At 41.4% G+C, this 17,742-nt stretch overlaps 2 protein-coding genes and 1 long non-coding RNA gene across 9 annotated transcripts in view; 1 reads left to right on the plus strand and 2 right to left on the minus strand.

Annotated features, from left to right (window-relative positions):
• Positions 1-465: 465 nt before the first annotated feature.
• Positions 466-8,282, minus strand: LOC106960271 (coiled-coil domain-containing protein 97). Of its 2 annotated transcripts, XM_015053287.1 has the most exons (9): positions 8,267-8,282; positions 8,077-8,144; positions 4,237-4,425; positions 4,003-4,167; positions 3,049-3,208; positions 2,341-2,429; positions 2,059-2,236; positions 1,846-1,969; positions 466-731 (listed from the first exon to the last, which is right to left on the minus strand). In XM_015053287.1, the coding sequence occupies exons 2-9, from the start codon at positions 8,110-8,112 to the stop codon at positions 593-595; spliced, it is 1,080 nt and encodes a 359-aa protein (XP_014908773.1). In that variant the 5' UTR covers positions 8,113-8,144; positions 8,267-8,282; the 3' UTR covers positions 466-592. The 2 variants fall into 2 exon arrangements, with proteins under 2 accessions (XP_014908773.1, XP_014908772.1); XM_015053286.1 differs by lacking the exon at positions 8,267-8,282 and having other exon boundaries at positions 8,077-8,202.
• Positions 8,186-17,742, plus strand: part of LOC106960268 (MKL/myocardin-like protein 1) — a 39,853-nt gene continuing 30,296 nt past the window's right edge. For 2 of the 6 annotated variants that reach the window (XM_015053272.1, XM_015053275.1), the window contains exons 1-3: positions 8,232-8,321; positions 10,050-10,246; positions 14,430-14,495. In XM_015053272.1, the coding sequence (XP_014908758.1) occupies positions 10,117-10,246; positions 14,430-14,495 (196 nt within the window). In that variant the 5' untranslated portion in view covers positions 8,232-8,321; positions 10,050-10,116. Of the gene's footprint in view, positions 8,322-9,779; positions 9,886-10,049; positions 10,247-13,428; positions 14,359-14,429; positions 14,496-17,742 lie in introns of those variants that run through there. The other 4 variants (XM_015053273.1, XM_015053274.1, XM_015053276.1 and 1 more) reach the window with 4 other exon arrangements.
• The window catches only part of LOC106960273 (uncharacterized), a 22,327-nt gene continuing 16,783 nt past the window's right edge, over positions 12,199-17,742 (minus strand). Inside the window, exon 3 of the long non-coding RNA XR_001427535.1 lies at positions 12,199-12,627. This is a non-coding gene — a long non-coding RNA (uncharacterized LOC106960273). The remainder of the gene's footprint in view (positions 12,628-17,742) is intronic.

Here is a 17,742-nt window from a genome sequence, read left to right on the forward strand (position 1 = left end):
ACAATTCCCTCATCTTTTCTAAAAAAAAAAAAAAATTTAAAAAATCAGTCTGTTGTACATATCAGTACCCAATTAATTCAACAACCTTCATAAATGATCGCTTTGAAAAGAAAAGCTTCCAACTTTAAAGAAGTCTATTCAAGAAAAAGCTCATAAGAAACAGAAAAGCAGTAAAAAAAATGCTGCAATGTAAAATTTACATTTACATTTCATCACATTACAAAGACAAACTGGAATGGATCATATTGGGATTTTATTTTCTGTGTGTTGCTGCAAAAGGGAAGGGAAATCAAACATGGTCGCCAACATTTCCTACGAATAAAAATCTGGAATATTGTTTTCTGCATCTTTTTCACTCTGCCCCCTTTTGCTCTGATGCTCCAAAAGAAAATCCGGTACCAAGCATCGCCTGCAGACGTTGTGTTGCAGCTGAAAGTTTCACACAGTGAAATAAAACTCAGAAAAGCAAAAGACCAATAAGTTTTATTGCAGGTTGTTGATACAGTCAAAAAAAAAAAATCAACAACATCCAGCAGTTTATATTTGTACACTCTTATTTACAGATTATCAGTTGTTTCTAACAAACTCTTTCCTATTCAGCCATTTCCTCTTCATCATCATCTTTTTCCATTTCCTCCTCCTCCTCTTCCTCATCTTCATCAAAGTATTTATCCTCGGCGTCTCTGCTGACGATGTCCAGGTTGTCGTAGTCGGGGTTGTCGTCCACCTCGCTGAAACACACAAACACACACGTCTCACTCTGAAGTGCTTCATGTTCATGGGGTGAAATTGTTTTACTGAACTTTTCAGGAGTTATTTTCACGGCTGTAAGCAAATTTCATCAAATGTTCTTTGATGAAAATATTCAAATTCAACAAAAAAAAAACGTGAAACTCGTAGATCGTTTACATTCATTGCACACATGGTGATGCAACTGAAGTGTTTATTTCTGAGAGTTTTGATGATTGTAGCTCACAGTTAAATAAAACCAAAACTTTAATTTCAATGAAAATTTGAATTTAGACAAAATGTTTTTTTAAACAACTGGATTTTCTGGAATCCAACAAATTGGCTCATTTATCAGATTGCAAGTACCTTTTGAAAATTGACAACTTTTAAAAAGCAATATACCTTTCATACATTTCTTCATTTAAATTCTTTATTTGGTGATGTAATTTTCTCATTTTAAATGTTTTCATTAACTGCAGGTGGAAATCTACCAAACTGATCAGAAATAAAGGCTTAAAAGCATTTATCTGGTGGGCCACCAGGGGGAGCTGTGGAGGCCCACAGAGAGCTGGAGGGGGGAAAAATGCAAAAATAAATAGACTGACTTCATTGAAATGTTTTAATCATATAATTTAATCTGTTTTTTGAACTATAAGCAAAAATGTAAATGTTATTTACCATGCTCATTTCTGATTGGCTGCCAGTCAAATTCAAACTGCTTTGCTACTCAAGCTAGCATAGCAAGCTAGCTTTCTGACAAGAAGAAAACTGAAGGAACTGTTCTTCTGCTTAACGAGTGTATTGATTATTGAATAGTGAGTAAAAGTGAAGAAAAAACTTTCCAAAAGTGGATGTTTCTTTACATATTTTTGCTGGATCGTCTGGATTTTCCCCAAACAGAAGCTGTTTGAGGCGTCACAGCATGAAAAAGTTTGGGACCGAATCAGGGTTGTCATATTTAGGTTTCACTTCTTTATTATTACTGAATTGTAGAAATAAAATACATTTTTCATTTTGTTCTCGCTTGTAAATGAAAAAAAAAAAAAAAAAAAAAAAAAAACCCCGCCCACTTTAAGGGGAAGTTTCTAGAAGTTTACTGCTCTCACTGTGACCGACCTGTAGTTGAAATCTTTGTCTTTTCCGTCTAGGAATCGCTGATGCATCTGACTGATGAACTCCTCCCTCAGCAGAGCCTTCTCCTCTGCAGTGGGCTCCCATCCCTTCTGCTGGACTCCATCCTCTATGTGACAAACGTTCAGCAGCCAAATTGAGACGGGAGGAAGAAGAAAACCTTTCATATTTTTGGCCGTTCTTTTAGCAGCTCCTTACCGTCGCCGTCTTCGTCCTCCTCTTGGGCGCCGTCTTCTCTGTCCTGCTCCTCCTGCAGGCGGTTCTGGATGAGCCGCTCCTGGTAGGAGTTCAGGAGGAGATTGGCGAGCCCACAGGAGCCGCCTCCTTGTCCCTCCTTCTCGCCGTCCAGCATGGCCTCCTGGGAGCGCTCCAAAACCTGGAACAGAAACCAAAGCCAGCAGGTTTTTCAGGCTTCCTGGAAGCTATTAACACACACACACACACATAAATATTGTCGATGTAAAAACATATATGAGTCACCTCTTCATCAGTCAGGAACTGGCCGATATATTGCTCGTACAGCAGCGGCTCCCTCATCCGCATCTGTTCCTCACTGAAATACTCGCCGTCTGCCAGAAGAATAGAAGAAGAATAAGAAGAGGACCAAATGATCATGATTTACAACGCCAGTTTATTATTAAATCCTTTAAAGAAACACTTTAAGCAGTGAAAACGATAATTAGTGAGGATTTATTTTATATATTTTTTATGATTTACCCAGAATACGTAGAAATATTGAAAAACCTAATGATAAATATAAGGAGTTTAATCTGAATGCCTCCATTTTGGGCTCCCAAATGGATAGAGGCACATACACCTCCAGATTGTGCAAATGGACTGGTTATTTCATCTATATGTAATTTTCTCTCGACTTTCTTTTTTTTTTTTTTTTTGTTCACTTAGATTTTAAGTGATGTTTGCGTACGTTTCATATTCTGTGCATGGATTGCAGATGAAAATCAGCGATAAAAATAGCAGGTATATTTAGTGAATTGTTTTTAACTTGTTTGTCTCAGTATTTGGAAAAACAGTTGTTTCTTTCTCCCTCATTTAACAAAGTAGTTTTTTCTTTATTCTGCCAACTTTAAAGCCCTGGAAAATATTGACTTTTAATCATCCCACCATGGCTCTCGATGGATGATGCCAGTTTTTCCTCCGCAGCGGTCCCTATGGTAACCCACGCCGTACCTTTCTGCAGCGCTCTGAGGGCAGCGTAACGCTGGTTTCTGACCCTGGTCCTGTTGGTGCATCCTGCGGGTCGCGTCAGCACCAGCCGGCTGTAGTGCTGGGCCCTCGGGTCCGAGCTGACGTGGGCGAAAGCAGGAAGGTGCTCAGGCTTCAGGTGGCCCTGATGACGGAAGGAGGTGCATCACACAAGAGACGTGACATCAGTAAGTTGAGCTCTTTTTTCTTTTATTTAAATTACTACTGTTATTTATTTGCTGTGTTTTGGTCTGTGAAACAAGAATGACCTCTGCAGGCCTCCTTGTGGTCAGGTTGAACATTTCAGTTTGTTTCATTTGTCCTGAGGATCTGGTGGGACCCTTTGGTGTTTAAAAGCTGCCAGTTTTTACTATAGTTCATTGTATTTGTACATTGCAACATTTATACTTTTGATATTTATCTATGTTTGTGTTTCCCTATCTCAATATTTCAGGGCCTTCTGACATGCCATCTCTCTCTTTTTGATATTGCCTCTACAGTGGGTCCTAAGTGTCCCAGAGATGAAAGTGTGTTGGTGCAAAGTGTGTGAGTCGACCTGAAAACAAAAGCAAAACCCTGGTGCTCATTGATGCTGGTCACCAGGTGAAACAACCACCAAACTACAGACTTGTTCTGAAAGGCCACGCAGTAAGGAAGAAGCCACAACTCCAAGAGCACTGTGAGAATCTAGATTGAAGTTTATGATTGCTCTCAGGAACAAACACACAAAAAAACAAAAAACAAAACAAAATGGAGACACTCCTGGTGGTCAAATTGAGATATTTGACTATAGTGATCACCATTCCAAGAGGGAGGCTCGTACACATGAAAACAACATCCAAACTGCAGTACAGGAGAGGCTGGATCACGAAAAAGAAACTGTGCAACATCTACTTGTTCCCTCGTTGCTGTTTAATCCTGTGTCCCTCTGGCACTTACATGGTACCTCTCCAGGAAGACCAGCGGCCTGCTGCGGTACTGATGCAGCAGCTCCTCCCTCCGCTCCCCGAAGGTCAGCTCGGCCTCTCCGATCTGCTGGCTCTTCACGGGGCTCCCGCTCATGGCTACCGACTCTATCATGTCTCCAACGCAGCTGGGCTCTGTCTGTGGTTAGGAACGCAGTTAGCAGAGAAACAAAAAGAGACATCTGAGGAAAAACCCATGGAGCCTCACCGAGGGGTCCAGCTGGGCGACCGGCTGGGTGTCTGGTCTGTGTTTGGGTATGTAGAGGTCGCATGTCTGTAAAGGAGCCGCGGGTTCCTCCGGTAACACCGTCCTCTTTTCGCTGTCACACGGCCTGGGTTGGGCTTTAACGGGAGGGTCGATCTCTCCCCACATAGCTTGAACTCCAGCAGGCTTTACCTGAGCAGATAACGCGATGAAATGAACGCTAACTCACTGCGAGTGTTGTGTCGATGCCAAAACGAACGAGTGCGTTTTTAAATATCTACATTCTAACACGAAAAATGTTATTTAATGTTTAGGACACACTACATTCACTTGCTTTGCTAACTGTTTTGGCTGCCATAATAGTCCGTCATGATTATGGTCCCCCCCTTGTTGCAAGTGAAATGTTGGTTCCGTTCTCAGTTGTGTTCTGCCTGTGGCGTCAGCTTTTGTCGCCATCTAGCGGCGGACTGTTAAACGCCAACCACAAACTATTAAAGATATATGGATTTGTTCTTATCTTATCATTTTTTTTATTTTTTTCATTTAGTACCGTCTGTAGTTCCTTGTTTATTTACTTTATGTTAATTCAAGTTATTTTATATGCCACATGAAGCCAGAAAATAACACTATATTAAAATCTTACAGTGCCGGGTGCCCTTACAGTAGAAGATAAGGATTCAATTCCCCATGTGAAGCATATTAAAGAATATTTGGCTAAGATACGTCAGTAAAAACAAGCTGAACAGGGGTTGGTTTTTCTTTCTGCATTACTGCTTTATCTCCCTCTCAACAGTAGGGGGCGCCGTTGTTGTTGTTTTTCATGATCTGTGCATTTTACAGCGCAATCTCAGAATGAGGGCTGCAGTAATGATTACATACCTACACTTACAGTTGGACTCATAGACTATGTGCTGCATTTCGATTCAAGTCTCCACCTTGAGGCCAGTACACGCACTACAACCAGCAAATCACTTGAAAATAATCTGTTACACACCAGATACTTCCAAAGTCTCACCGGGTGCAGATAAATAGATAAAGCGAAGAGACCAGCTGGTCTTGCTATTTAAACCTTTGGCAGAGAGTACAGAGGTTATGAGATATGTAATGGAAGAAGAAGAAGAAGAAGAAGAAGGAAGAGGGGGCAGGGTGGTGTCAGTTGAGTGTACAGTTTAAGTTAGTCAGGGGTGTCACTTCTAATCACGGACATCAAAACTAAAAGCTGCTATAGAAAGTGCAGAAGTTTTATTTGGTTCGTTGAAGCTCAAACCTTGATACAATTTAGATTTTATGAAATAATGTGTTCGAAATCATATCTGTGAACTACACATTCAGACTTTGACTTATCTCTTACAATGTAAGGATTAACCTCTCAGTTGAATTATTCAAATAAATAAATAAATAAAAAATAAGCAGAAGAAAAGCAACATAAACCTTTGGGCTGATTTGATATATTTTGACGAATAATAATTAGTTTGGTTTTTACTACACTGAGTGCAAACAGGAAGTACGCAGAGCTTAGGAAGCAGCATCAATACATAACAAGAGTTTTAAAAAGTTGTGTAGTCCTAGTAAGAGTGGCTGTCACTGTAAAAGTTAGTTGAGCGATGTAGCACTCAAAAGCTGTTTTAGATAAAAGCAACTACATCATGTAATAAAATGCTGTCTTATATCTTTAAATATAGTGGGGGGAAAATTAAGCAGCCTGCCTTTGATTGGGCACACAAATCCACTTTGATCTAGACAATTTCGATGTACCTCAGGCTGTTTTTTCAGGTCATCCTACTAAAAACTACCAAGTCCTTTGTAGCTTCTGACCAGTTTCACTCTGGTACTGCCCTGTATCGTGTATCGGATACAGGGCACGATACCTTAAGGTGTATCGGACCAGCTTCCTTTTACTTGCTAAAAAAAGAGCGTCCTGCCACCACCATGTTGTGCCATGAAGATGGTGTTTTTAGAGCGATGAGCAACGTCGGTTTTCCTTTAAGGAAACCTTCTTCTGCTTGTTTAGAAGATTTACAGGAGTGGTAATTTCCTGTGCTCATGCTATTATTGTTAACTGCTGCAAACAGACAGTGTTAGAAAAAAAAAAAAAAACTAAACTAAATTGTGTGCTTAACAACGGCTAACAGAAATCGAGAAAGTGGCAATCTTTGAACGTTTTTGAATCGAGCAGCTTCCCGTTGGGATCTCACAACTCTCCCTGAAGGAACAGCGGACATGTTGTTGCCGAGGAGCAAAGAAGACAACTAATCATCAGAGGATCATAACAGCAGGCGGAGGAGGAAGAGCAGCTGCGACTTTGAGCTAATCTGACACTTGTTTACAGCTTTATCGTGTTGTAGAAAAACGACGCCAAGCTCTCGCTGTTAAAACGTGGAGCGAAGACGAGGCGTAGCTCAGATTCGTGACTTTTTGCGAGATTAGATAAAACAAAGTCATGACCCATGTGTGATGCGAAACCGGAGAAGATAATTACAAGAACAACATCAAAATGTGAGATGCGTGGCTTTAAAATGAGCAATCTGGTTTCAGACTCTCTAGTTACATTAGATTAATATGCCGAAGCTCGTTTCCGTACATATCCTGAGCGGTCGTTTATTGTTGAATGTTGTATTGACAACGGAGCAAAACCTAGTAGCTTCGTTTGTTGAATTCATTCCTTGCTCATTTCCTCTTTCAAACACGTCCTCGAAAAGGAAACAGTTTGAATCAGTTTGACCTAATTTCTCAGCCACAACGAGACCAAATGTTTGAATGGTCAGAGGATTCATGTCAGGCTCTATTTTAGATGACGTTCTGCGCCGACAGGATGCTGTGGTTAACGCGTCCCCGTTTCCATCTAGCCCAGAACGTTCCGCTGCTTCCCCTGCCGAAGCGTTCCCAGCTCACACAGAAGATCACAAAAAACCCCGAAATATGCAGAGACGTGAACCCTTCTTGAATTATCCAACACACCGGGCGGATTTAAACATTCAAATATTTTCATACAACCATTTTCCCAAGAGAAAAAGAAGACAAGCAAAAGCACCTACAACCGAGATCAGAGCCTAGAGAGACCGACATCAACAACAGCAGAGACGTTTTAGACCATCACAGCCTCCAGAAGGTCAAGCTTCATACGTTTGCGCTCAATTTGATCTGTCCAAATTAAGAATCCATCATAAATCTGATCCTCCCTGATGCTGATCGGTCACCGTCCGAATTAAGAGCAGCTGCTTCCAGGAAATCTTGCTGATACGGCATAAAAATAAACCTGAAAAGCCTGATAAGGTTGGCTGGTTATTTGTAACACGTCGCTGTGTTGCACATTTCTCTGTGTTTTTGTTCTGGTTTTTAGTTGAAAACCTAACTCACAAGTAGCTTTTCAGCGAGATACAAGAGCTTGTTTTGAGTCTATAACTCCTTAATATTATATTTGTTTTTTTTGTTTTTTTTTTTTACTTCCAATGTTATAAGTGGAAAAAACCTACAGGTGAAACTAGTACTTTTTATCAATATTAAGGAATTACTGACTTAAACCAAGCTCCTTTGTCTTATTAGAAAATTACCTATAAACTAATTTAGACTAGACTAAAATACCTGGTCAGGTTTTGTGTTGTTTCTTTTTTTGTGTGTGTGCTTCCTCTTCCTCTCTCCTGTAGGACTGAGGAGTTATTTTAGAAAACATATTTAACACAAAACTTAGATAATAAAGTCCCTTAAAAGACGTTTTTCCTCTCACTCTCCGCCAACTTTGTTGTTTTTGAGTCAAACCTGCTGATTTCTCTTGAACGCAACACCAACCCGTTGGCTGGATTTAATCCCGATTGACAGACGTGAAGAAACTACTTAGGTTATTACCTTGGAAGCGGGCCCTCTCTCACCTCCTAATGCCATGTCATATTATGGGACATCACCTGCGAAAGTGCCTTTAATAACAGAGACAACCGCAAGTGTCAGTGGAGGTGAACGGATGATTCAAACCCGGCGGCATGAGGAGGTGACGGACAGAAAGCAACAGAGACAGCGGCTGACCCCATTACAAACCGACCTGACCCGTGAAACACCGGCAGACCGGACACAACATCAAAACAGATCATTTAAAGGTCTTTCTTCTTTTGTACAAATAACAAAATAAGAGAGAAAAACATTCAGATTTCGCTGTAAATTGTGGAATTTCCTGTAAAAAAAAAAAAAAAAAAAAACAAAAAACGACAAGGTGGAACACGGCGGTGGCAGTAGCAACGGTTGCTATGGTGATATGACTTCAGCAAACGAAAAGTTCTCCTTTCTGTTTACTTCGGGTTAATAACAGACGTAGACCACAAAAAGTCCATCAAATTACTAAAAAATATTCATTCCATTTTAGCAAAGTAACTTTTACTGAAAAGTTGAGTTTGGGAAACATTACGTTTGCTGCATTAAACAAGTTTCTTTAAAACTATTGCAGAATTATATAACTTAATGGGATTCCAGAAATTTCTTCCCAAATTTGGACATTTTAAGCAGTCATATTGCACCTATAATAAACAATATATTACGGTTTATATGGTAGGTGTTACATAAACCGTAATAATAGTAATAACCGTAGTAAAAATTCAGACCTAAATCTAGCTAATAATCTTGAAAACTGATATTCAGAGATGTTTCTCCATCGCTAGCTAGCTTGAGCTCATTAGCAAAGCAAAACGAGCAAGAATCTCATTTTCTTGATGAAAAAATGTAAACATGCTCTGAAAGAGAACAATGGTTCTCCAAAGTAACGACTCGGATTTTTATAGAGTTGGGAAAACGATGTAGAATGGGTTGATATGGCAACAAAATGTAAAAAAAAATAAAATAAATTGTATTAGCTGGAAACTAGCAAACAGTAGACGAAGAAGTGAAGGACGCTGCGTCTCTCAGGCCCGCTGTCAGCTTTCCGCTCAACTTCTTCTTTATGTCATCATTTCCAGTTACTGCTGATGTGCTGCGGACAGACCTTGTTTTATTATTACTTTTGGGTAGTTTAAATTGGGGAAGCTTACGGTTTCCTTACGTTGCTGGTAAGAAATTCATGCAGCTAATCGCTCTCGTAAAGAAATAATAGATGTAGAGATAATGTGGAATGTTTTGCATCGTTTTTATTAGCATAACCGCGTTTCTGAGTGACTCATTTTCTCGCAATTGATTTGGATTTACAATTAAGCAGCAGTTTTAGTCATCGTTCTGCATTCATTGGTGCTAATCCCAGTCAAACAAACGGTCTAAATCGACTTTGTTAGCAGGAAACAGTCAGAAAAAGACATCAGGAGAAGGAAAAGTCGGCACAGTTGTAGTGTTGGTGTGTTTATAATGATTTCTTTAGCCCTTGATGGAGATGACAGCAGCGATGTGCGCACTGATCTCAGATCAGAGGCGCTAAGTGAGCGGGATTTGCCGTTTGAACGCGCGGCCAGGATGCGCGCCTGTTTGTGTCTGTCACCGGGTGAAGGACTGAGTAAAGCAACAGCTGTGGCAGCCTGCTTGATCACACTCTCACCGACATCCGACACACATGAAGGCTCACACACGCACACACACATACATACATTCGTCTCAGTCAGCCTGTGCAACAGGCGAAGCGCTTCCTGAGCTCCACAGTGGTTTGAAAGTTACAGGCTCTGATTTATTTATCTCACCAAGTGGATGGTAATCGTTTTTGATCACCTGTGATTCTTGAAGCTTTGCAGAAACATTTCCTTTTATTTATTAATTTTTCAGTCTACAGGACTTTCTTTCATTTCTCCCCCCCCGGTGGCCCGCAGCGTAACTCTGTAAGAGGAATCCTTCGCACTAAAGGCTTGTGGAGGCAGCATAGCCCCGGCACCTGAAGCTCCAGCGGCTACCTGGTCTCTCGTGATTAACTTAATTGCGGCCGCCATGCTGGAGCACCTGCAGGGTGTCTGCATTGACCCCGCCCCTCTCAGCGCTCAGCCAATCAGCAGCGACATGGATGAAAGAGCCGTGAGATTCGCGTTGGAGCGTCGCGCCTGCCTGAGCCTCAGAAAAGGTGGGAGCAGATGTTTTTTAATTGTTAATCAGGGAAAGGTCGCCAGGTCGGGATTCGAACCTGCGACAGTCGTGTTGAAGACTAAAGCTTCCACTGCACCCACAAAACGCAGCTAATTTCTAAGGTGTATCTTCATAGCTGACGTGCCGTTCAGGTTTATTTTCTGAGCTGAGGCGATCGGATGACTTACATGTGGCTGGGTGTCAGCTGGGCCTCGGCCAGCCGGCACAGTGAGGCACACCTCAGGGCATGACCTCATCAACCCGAGCTGCGACCGGCATTTAAACCCAGGGAACTGTTCCCGTTTCAGACACAAATCTCAATGTATATCAGAGGGATTTAATGCTGCGGTTTTCCACAAGTTAAAAAGCCGTTTTCTCTTCTTCTTTTAGCAATTCGCTCCAGTCAGTTTGATTGTTTACATGTCGTGCCACTGATTCCCATCTAGACTTGGTCGATTGGTTCCCTGCGCCGATAAATCGTGGAGGTAAAGTGACAGGATATTAAAACATTCAAGTGTGCGAGATTCTTTTCTTAAAAGAAGTGAAAGAAAGACATCCTTGATTGTAAATGACGCTAGTAGAGTCGTACAGAATCATAAAGCCCTCCACAATATTCACAGTTTTCATATTCTGCAATGTGATATTCCTCCTCGGTTCTCTTGCTAATAGTTGCAGGTCTCTTTTATGCACATCTTCCTGTGTGTGTGCTGGAAGTTTCCAGAAACGCTCTTCCCTTCAGTTCATCTCTCTGCCCAGAGGGATTCGGATGGCAGCGGTTACCAGCAGCAAACTGAGCAGAGGGAGGATGAGGAGGAGAACTGTCTTCATACACTAAGAACTCAAAGTAAAGGGACGTTTATGGAAGGAAGCACTGGTCAAATCTACAAAACAGAAGACTGATTATGTTTGTTTTGTAATGGAGTTATAGAAAGCCACCGGCAGATACATATCTAATAGATGTCTCAGTAGTGAAAGACGTTCAAAGCTAACCTCCAGAGGGAGATCTCTCTGCTGCTTAAATTCTGAGCTGGGCGTTAAATATACGGCAGTATATTAACGCCATAACTAAATGTCTTTGTGTCTCCACGGGGACAAAGTGTCTGTAAATACAGCAGGAAGGGGGAGAAAAAACACGTGGACAGACAAAGATAAATGTTCCAGCATTTATCAAGCTGATTTATTTATTTATTTTAGTTTTCTGCAAGCATTATAAGAATTTTGCAACATTTTGCAACAACACATGCAAGCAGAGCAGCATAGGGGATCAGTTCACCTGCTATACTTCCATTTAATGAACTATGGAGGCAAATGACCACGGACATTTTTAAACTGGAGATGTATTTTAACTATATTATTTTCCATCTTGTATTTCCAGCTGATTTTCCTGAAATTAAACAATCAGATCTCTGGTTAAGCTCCTCCTGCCGGTGGATCGATATGAGAATCACATAACCGCCCGCACTTTTCAGAACGGTCTGAGTAGTTGACGGAAAGCTACTCTGAATCGTCGGCTCTCCAAGCGAGTGAGAAGCGAGGGGGCTCACACTCTGTGTCCAGAGACTGAAATTTTGTCTCAAATTTAACTTCTTGACCTTCAGGGAAAAAGTATGTTTTAGCGATTGGAGCATTAATTGGAAAATAATTTCGGAGGCCCGTTTTAGAAGAACTGCAAAGGTTCAGAGCTCAGATGGTGAAATTTGTTGACAAGCCAATTATCGGACACAAATCTGGCCTTTAAGGTGGAGAAACAACAAAAGAAGAGTTCTGTTCGCCAAACGTCATGAAGATGGCGTTCTAGTCAGATGATATAGAAACTTAAATAATTAAATCTCCATTCAAAATACTACTAATGCAGAAAACAATGTCTGAAACCCCAAACACACTGTTCCTACAGCTTCTGTGCAGGATTAAATTTAGGCTGCTGGAAAAAAAAAAAAAAAACATGTCACGCTATTCAGATATACATTTATTTGGACAAATTTTGACACTACATTATTTTCTTTTCCACTTAATGTAGCAGAACAAAAATGAGTCTGCAGCTGCTCCCTCTGCGGCCTCCCTGTGACCCCTAACAGAAAAAAACAATAATAATAAAAACAAAGAATTTCGGGTAAATAAAACGATGAGACTTCAGAATCTGCTCCCCCTTCATTGCGGTGCCGCACGCTGACATTTGAGCGATGAGCACACGCTCCCGAAATAGACTCGGCACGTTGCATCACTTTCCTGCCGTCTCCGAGCGAAAATCACACGGCAAGTGTTTAGTATAGTACGAGCGCAGGTTCTTACTATGTGGCGCACACATTGTGTTGTGATTGTAACTGCGGCCGACTGCGGAACGACACAAATACATGTCTGCAGGACAATCTGACAATCAACCTTAGAGAGAGAGAGAGACGAGATGTGCTGTTTTACAGAATGATAGGAGAAAAGTGAATGTAGCGTTGAGGATGGAAAAGTAGTGAGACACAGGTGAAAAGATTTCAATTTATACTTTTGCAAAACCATGTATGAAAATTGCGACTTACAGTACAGTGGTTTATTTTAAAGCAGTGGTTCCCAAAGTGTGGGGTGCACCCTATGGGGGGGAGGGGGAGGGGCGATGAACGAGGGGGGAAAAAAAAAAAAACTCTCAGGGAGCTGTTCATGTTTTAAACCCATTTTGCATAGAGGCTTTTTTTTAATGTATTGATGATAGCAAAGTTGAATATTGTTACAAATACAAAAAAAAAAAAAGAAATATGGTTGAAATAACACTGACAGCAAAGAAAACTTCTAGTATAGAACTAAAAAAAAGCATACCTAGGTGGGCCCCTTATGGGCGAAAGGAGGGGAGACAATATGGGTCCCACATGGGCAAACCCATGTAGGGCCACCATGGAAACTGCGGACAAACCCATGCAGGACCCATACTGTCTGCCCTTCTTTTCCCCATATGGGGCCCCAACTAGGTATGTTGGCTGGGGAACGGAGGATTTTATTGTAATCCAGGAGAAAATCTTTGGGAACCACTGCTTTAAAGGGTCCTGCTACTGTTTTCATTTCTTTACAAAGCTGGATGACTTTACAAAATGTTTCTTTAAGGAACAACAACGTGTGTTGCAACTATGCAGTGTTTTGTTTTTACGTTGGACAAACTGAATTTCTTTCTTTCTTTTTCTTTTTTGCACAAGCTCAGTTGTGTTTTTAAAGCTTTTGTCCCCAAATTTATTCCCCCAAATAATCAATTCGAAAAGCTGCATTTCTGCTCTCGTTGTCTCATGGTATTTTTAGTTTGCTGATCTGAAACCTGTAAGTGTGACAAAAAAAAAGGCAAAAAATAATGAGAAGAAATCCATAAGGGGTGGGGGGAAATACTTTTTTTTTTTTTTTTACAGCTCTGTTGATTTCTTATTCAGTGAAAAGGGAAGTGAGCCGAAAGCACTCATGAGTGTGTTTTTAGCATTTTTAAGCTGCTCGGTCCTCCTTCGAGGCACAGCTGATTAGGTGACCCCCTCACTGCGCCGTTAGGCCAAAAAAAGCCGCACAGTTATGAACTGACACGTAACCACAGCGAGGCTGTGTGAGACAGACCTCAGTAGTAAAAATGCTCCCAGGCACCTCGTGTTGTTTCGCCTCAGAGTTCAAACCGCTGATCGGCAGACGAGCGCTTCCTGCTCCTTCGTAACTTCACGTCACCTTGGAAGTTAGCTCTGTGGTCTTCTGAGAAACCGTGACGCTCAATCAGGTTCAAGAGTTTTGCATATAAAATCAGAAACTCTTTCAGGTGTGATGCTCTTTATTAAGTCTTTTTTTTCTTTTGGTTGTTTGTGTTTTTTTTCTTTTTCTACAGGCTGTCAGTGGAGATCAAGTGATACCGCTTATCGCGCCGGTGTTTTTTTTACCTAAAACTCGAAACAGGAAGCAGCTCGAGTGCGAGCTTCTTCAACTTCCCGTTGTATTGTGTGACACAATCGCCGGGGCTCTTCTCAGAGAGGGCCACAATTTTTGACTGCAGCAAACCTGATGCTTTCAAAAGCTAGAGATATTTTTTGTATATTTTTATTTCGTACTCTGCTCGACTGAGCAATGACTTTACTTCTGAGCTTTTTTGCATGTCTAAGAGCCAAGGTGGGGGGATAGATGATGCATCTCTGGTTTAATGATGCATCCCAATAATGCATCTTCTTTTTGTGGTTCAGTTCTTCAACTGAGGCTGCAACAAAGAAGAAGCAGAGAAGCGGTGCAGAGCTGTGGAGCCATGCCTCGTAAGTAAATCCTGAAACCAAGTTATGCTTTTTAAAAAATATAAATAAAGCAGGGATAGGTCTAGATACGAATGTGGTTCACTTTTATGCAGATGATAAAGACTTAGTTTTATGATGACATCTATAAGTGATAACGTACCCGGTTCAGTCTGCAGTTTTAACTCCAGTCAAACCAAAAAAAGATTAAATATGTGGTTTTCATCCACTTCTGCTCAGTAACTGTGAACTTTGCAGACGCCACGTCCTCTTCAGTTTTCGACTGTTTCCTTTTCACCGCTAAATCACGGATTGGAAAAGATGCCACGCTATATCAGCGGTCTACTCAAATACAGCCGCGTTAAAACGGCTTGTGTTCAGATAAGGCTCACATTGAGCTTAGTTAAAAATGCTACGCATGTGAGGGTGAATGATGAGGTCACGTCTCAACTGGGCATTCGTTGCTAAACAAAAAAATACCGCTAATTATTTATTCGTAAATTCAGACATTGATGGGTTAAGTCTGGATGTAGCATAAAGCACAGTGTCATATATATTTAAATACATTTCCTTTTCACTCATTCATCTGCCAGTTTATTGATCTGTTTTTACAATTGTATTATTTTAATCTGGCGCCTCCCTGTTTGTCCCACGTTTCTTGTGCCGCTCTGGTCAATATGGCGCATAACGAAGCTGCTGCTGGTCCCAGTACCTGTTACGACTCCACGTTAAATAAACGTCCACATGACCCAAACAAGTTCTAAAAACACTGACAGTGAAAATGATCAACCAAAATGTCAGATGAGCTGGGAGGAAGATACAGGAATGCCTCATGAAGGCTGGGTACTGCTGCTTTTCTAACTTCCTGGGACAGCTGTCTGTGCTGCATTGCTAATACTATGGCATTTTGCTCTTGGTATCATGCTAACATATTGCAAACATGAGTGCAGTGAGGTTTGACTACATTAATAACAGACTAATGTATTTAAATGAGTAAAGTGATTTAAATAGGCCTTAATGCCTGACTCCTGAACAAAATGTGGAGGTAAAGGAAGGATGTACCTACCAGAAAGCAACATTCTGTTTTCCTAATACTGAAGGTATCTCAACATGTCTTTCAACACGACATGGCTGTTTCCTTGGCAGCTGCATGTGCAGAAAAGCTGCGGTGTCTAACCGTAACTCAGGTGCTGCAACTTCAAGTTGAGGTTTCTCTTTCTCAGTCAGCACTGTGAGAATCACCTCCGGCTGTTTCTGGTCTGAGTGGGATCGCGGTGAAGGCGAAGCTGCCGTCTCCCGATGACGCGGCACTTCCCGCGTTCAAAAGCACGTCGTCACGCAGAAGTCTTGCAGCAGCAGCAGCTACGGCTATGAATATTCAAAAGCTGCTTTGACGCCGCTCGCCGGATGATTTTCCGTTTCCCATTAAGTTAAAAAAAAAGAAAGATAAAAGAAAGAAAGAAAAAAGGTGCTACGTTTCAGCTGCTTCCAGAGCTTTTAGCGCCTCCTCTCCCTTTTGTTCGTTTTCATTACAAAGCACTTTAGAAAACGTGTCGTTTCGCTGCTTCCCACCGCATGCGTCAATGCGATCGTGTTCTCACACATTTCTGCGTGGATGTAAAACTTCTTTGACCTTTAATTACTCCGAGCCACGTTACCTTTTTTTCTGCGTACATCTGCTCATTTAATCGTGAGCGGCGGGTTTCTATCTTTGTCCTTCGCAGTTGTTCTACTGATGCGACACAAATATTCTCTTTTTCCTCATTCATCACAGCTGAATTAACCCCCTAAGAGCTACTCACATGGACCTCTCCTCTACGTTCATTCAATACATACAGATTATTTCTTCCGTCGCAGTTTAACGCAATTGCTCTTATCTTAGTTGCCAGACAGCAGCGACAACAATGCTCAGATTAGTCAGAGCCTTTATAAAAGAGAGAGAGAGAGAGAGACGTGCAGAATGCAGCTCGTCACACTTAACGACGACAAGCAGAGCAGTTGATGTTTTCATCATCAGGCTGGTTGAGAAAGCGCCACATGTGGGCGTGACGGCGAGTTGCGACAGAAGCCACGGTGAAGCGGCGATCAGACGCGGCGTTGGCCGCAGTTTGCTTTATCTGCTTTATCTCTGCTCTCATCCGTCTCATTCTGGTTTGCATTGCCAAAATGAAACTGGGTCGTTTGCACGCCTTCGTGATGACCAGCATCTTTTTTTTTCTTTTTTTTTTTCTTCTTGTTTCTACGCAGAGTCTTTGTGTCGGGCCTAGCTGCACTGATGAAGAGAATTAAGCTCTTCTTTTAAAATGCGAGTGAATGTTTCATTTACTGTAACTAGAGAAGTTCGTTTTCAGACGTCTTCAGAATGTTCAGACCGGAGAAGACAAGGAATGTATTTTATTTTATTAAAAGGAAGTAGTGAAAACTTCAAACCGTATAGTATGATTTAGTTTTTTCTGGTTTTGCCACTTTTTTTTTTTTTGACTCGTGGTATTTCCATACTTGTGTACCCACATCCTGAGCTGTGCATCCGTCTACTACCGTGCACAGGTTTTAAGCCTCACCTCGTTTCTTTCTCGTGTTGGAAGTAGCGCTCTCCAGGTTTTTGCCTTTCAGATTTTTGTCTTGAACTTTGTCTGCTTTGTAACTTTTTTCTGTGCCTAGACCTTGTGTAGCATATGTTGCATTTAGATGCAAAAACAGAGAAATAGATGGAGCATAAAAGCAGAAGCTTCAAGCTAAAAGAACAAAAATAGAAAGCAGATGAACAAGTTCTCAAAACGATGGCCCTTGTTGGTGTAAAACAACCGTAATGTCTGCATGTCAACTATATCTGCCTGCCTACCTTGACACAAATGTGACCTCGAGTGACCTGTGCACTTCTTCCTCCTTTCAACAAGGTTTAGGTAGGTTTGTGTTTAGAGGATTTGTTTTTGCTATTGTTTCTGAAACACATTTTGGAGGTCAGACACTGATGTTGGACAAGAATGTCTCTGCTCTACTTCATCTCTGAGAGGATCAATCAGGCCAGTGAAGCTCCTATAAACTAAACTTCCTCATCCACGTTTCTATTCTACTTGCTTAGGGTAATGTCCAAACTGTAAGTTGGTAGGATACGAGTATCCAACATGTCTTGCGAGGCCAAAGCAATGGGAGCCTAAGACACCCCACAATATAAACCTTTCTGCACCAAACATTACTCTCCACACAAAGCAGTCCGTCTATACACAGTAAAATTTCCAGAGTAAAATTTACTCAATTTGAAAAAAATTTT

Source organism: Poecilia latipinna, unplaced genomic scaffold (assembly GCF_001443285.1).
Source record: "Poecilia latipinna isolate Pla-1442-1.1 unplaced genomic scaffold, P_latipinna-1.0 Scaffold1172, whole genome shotgun sequence".
In the NCBI taxonomy this organism is placed as follows: Eukaryota; Metazoa; Chordata; class Actinopteri; order Cyprinodontiformes; family Poeciliidae; genus Poecilia; species Poecilia latipinna.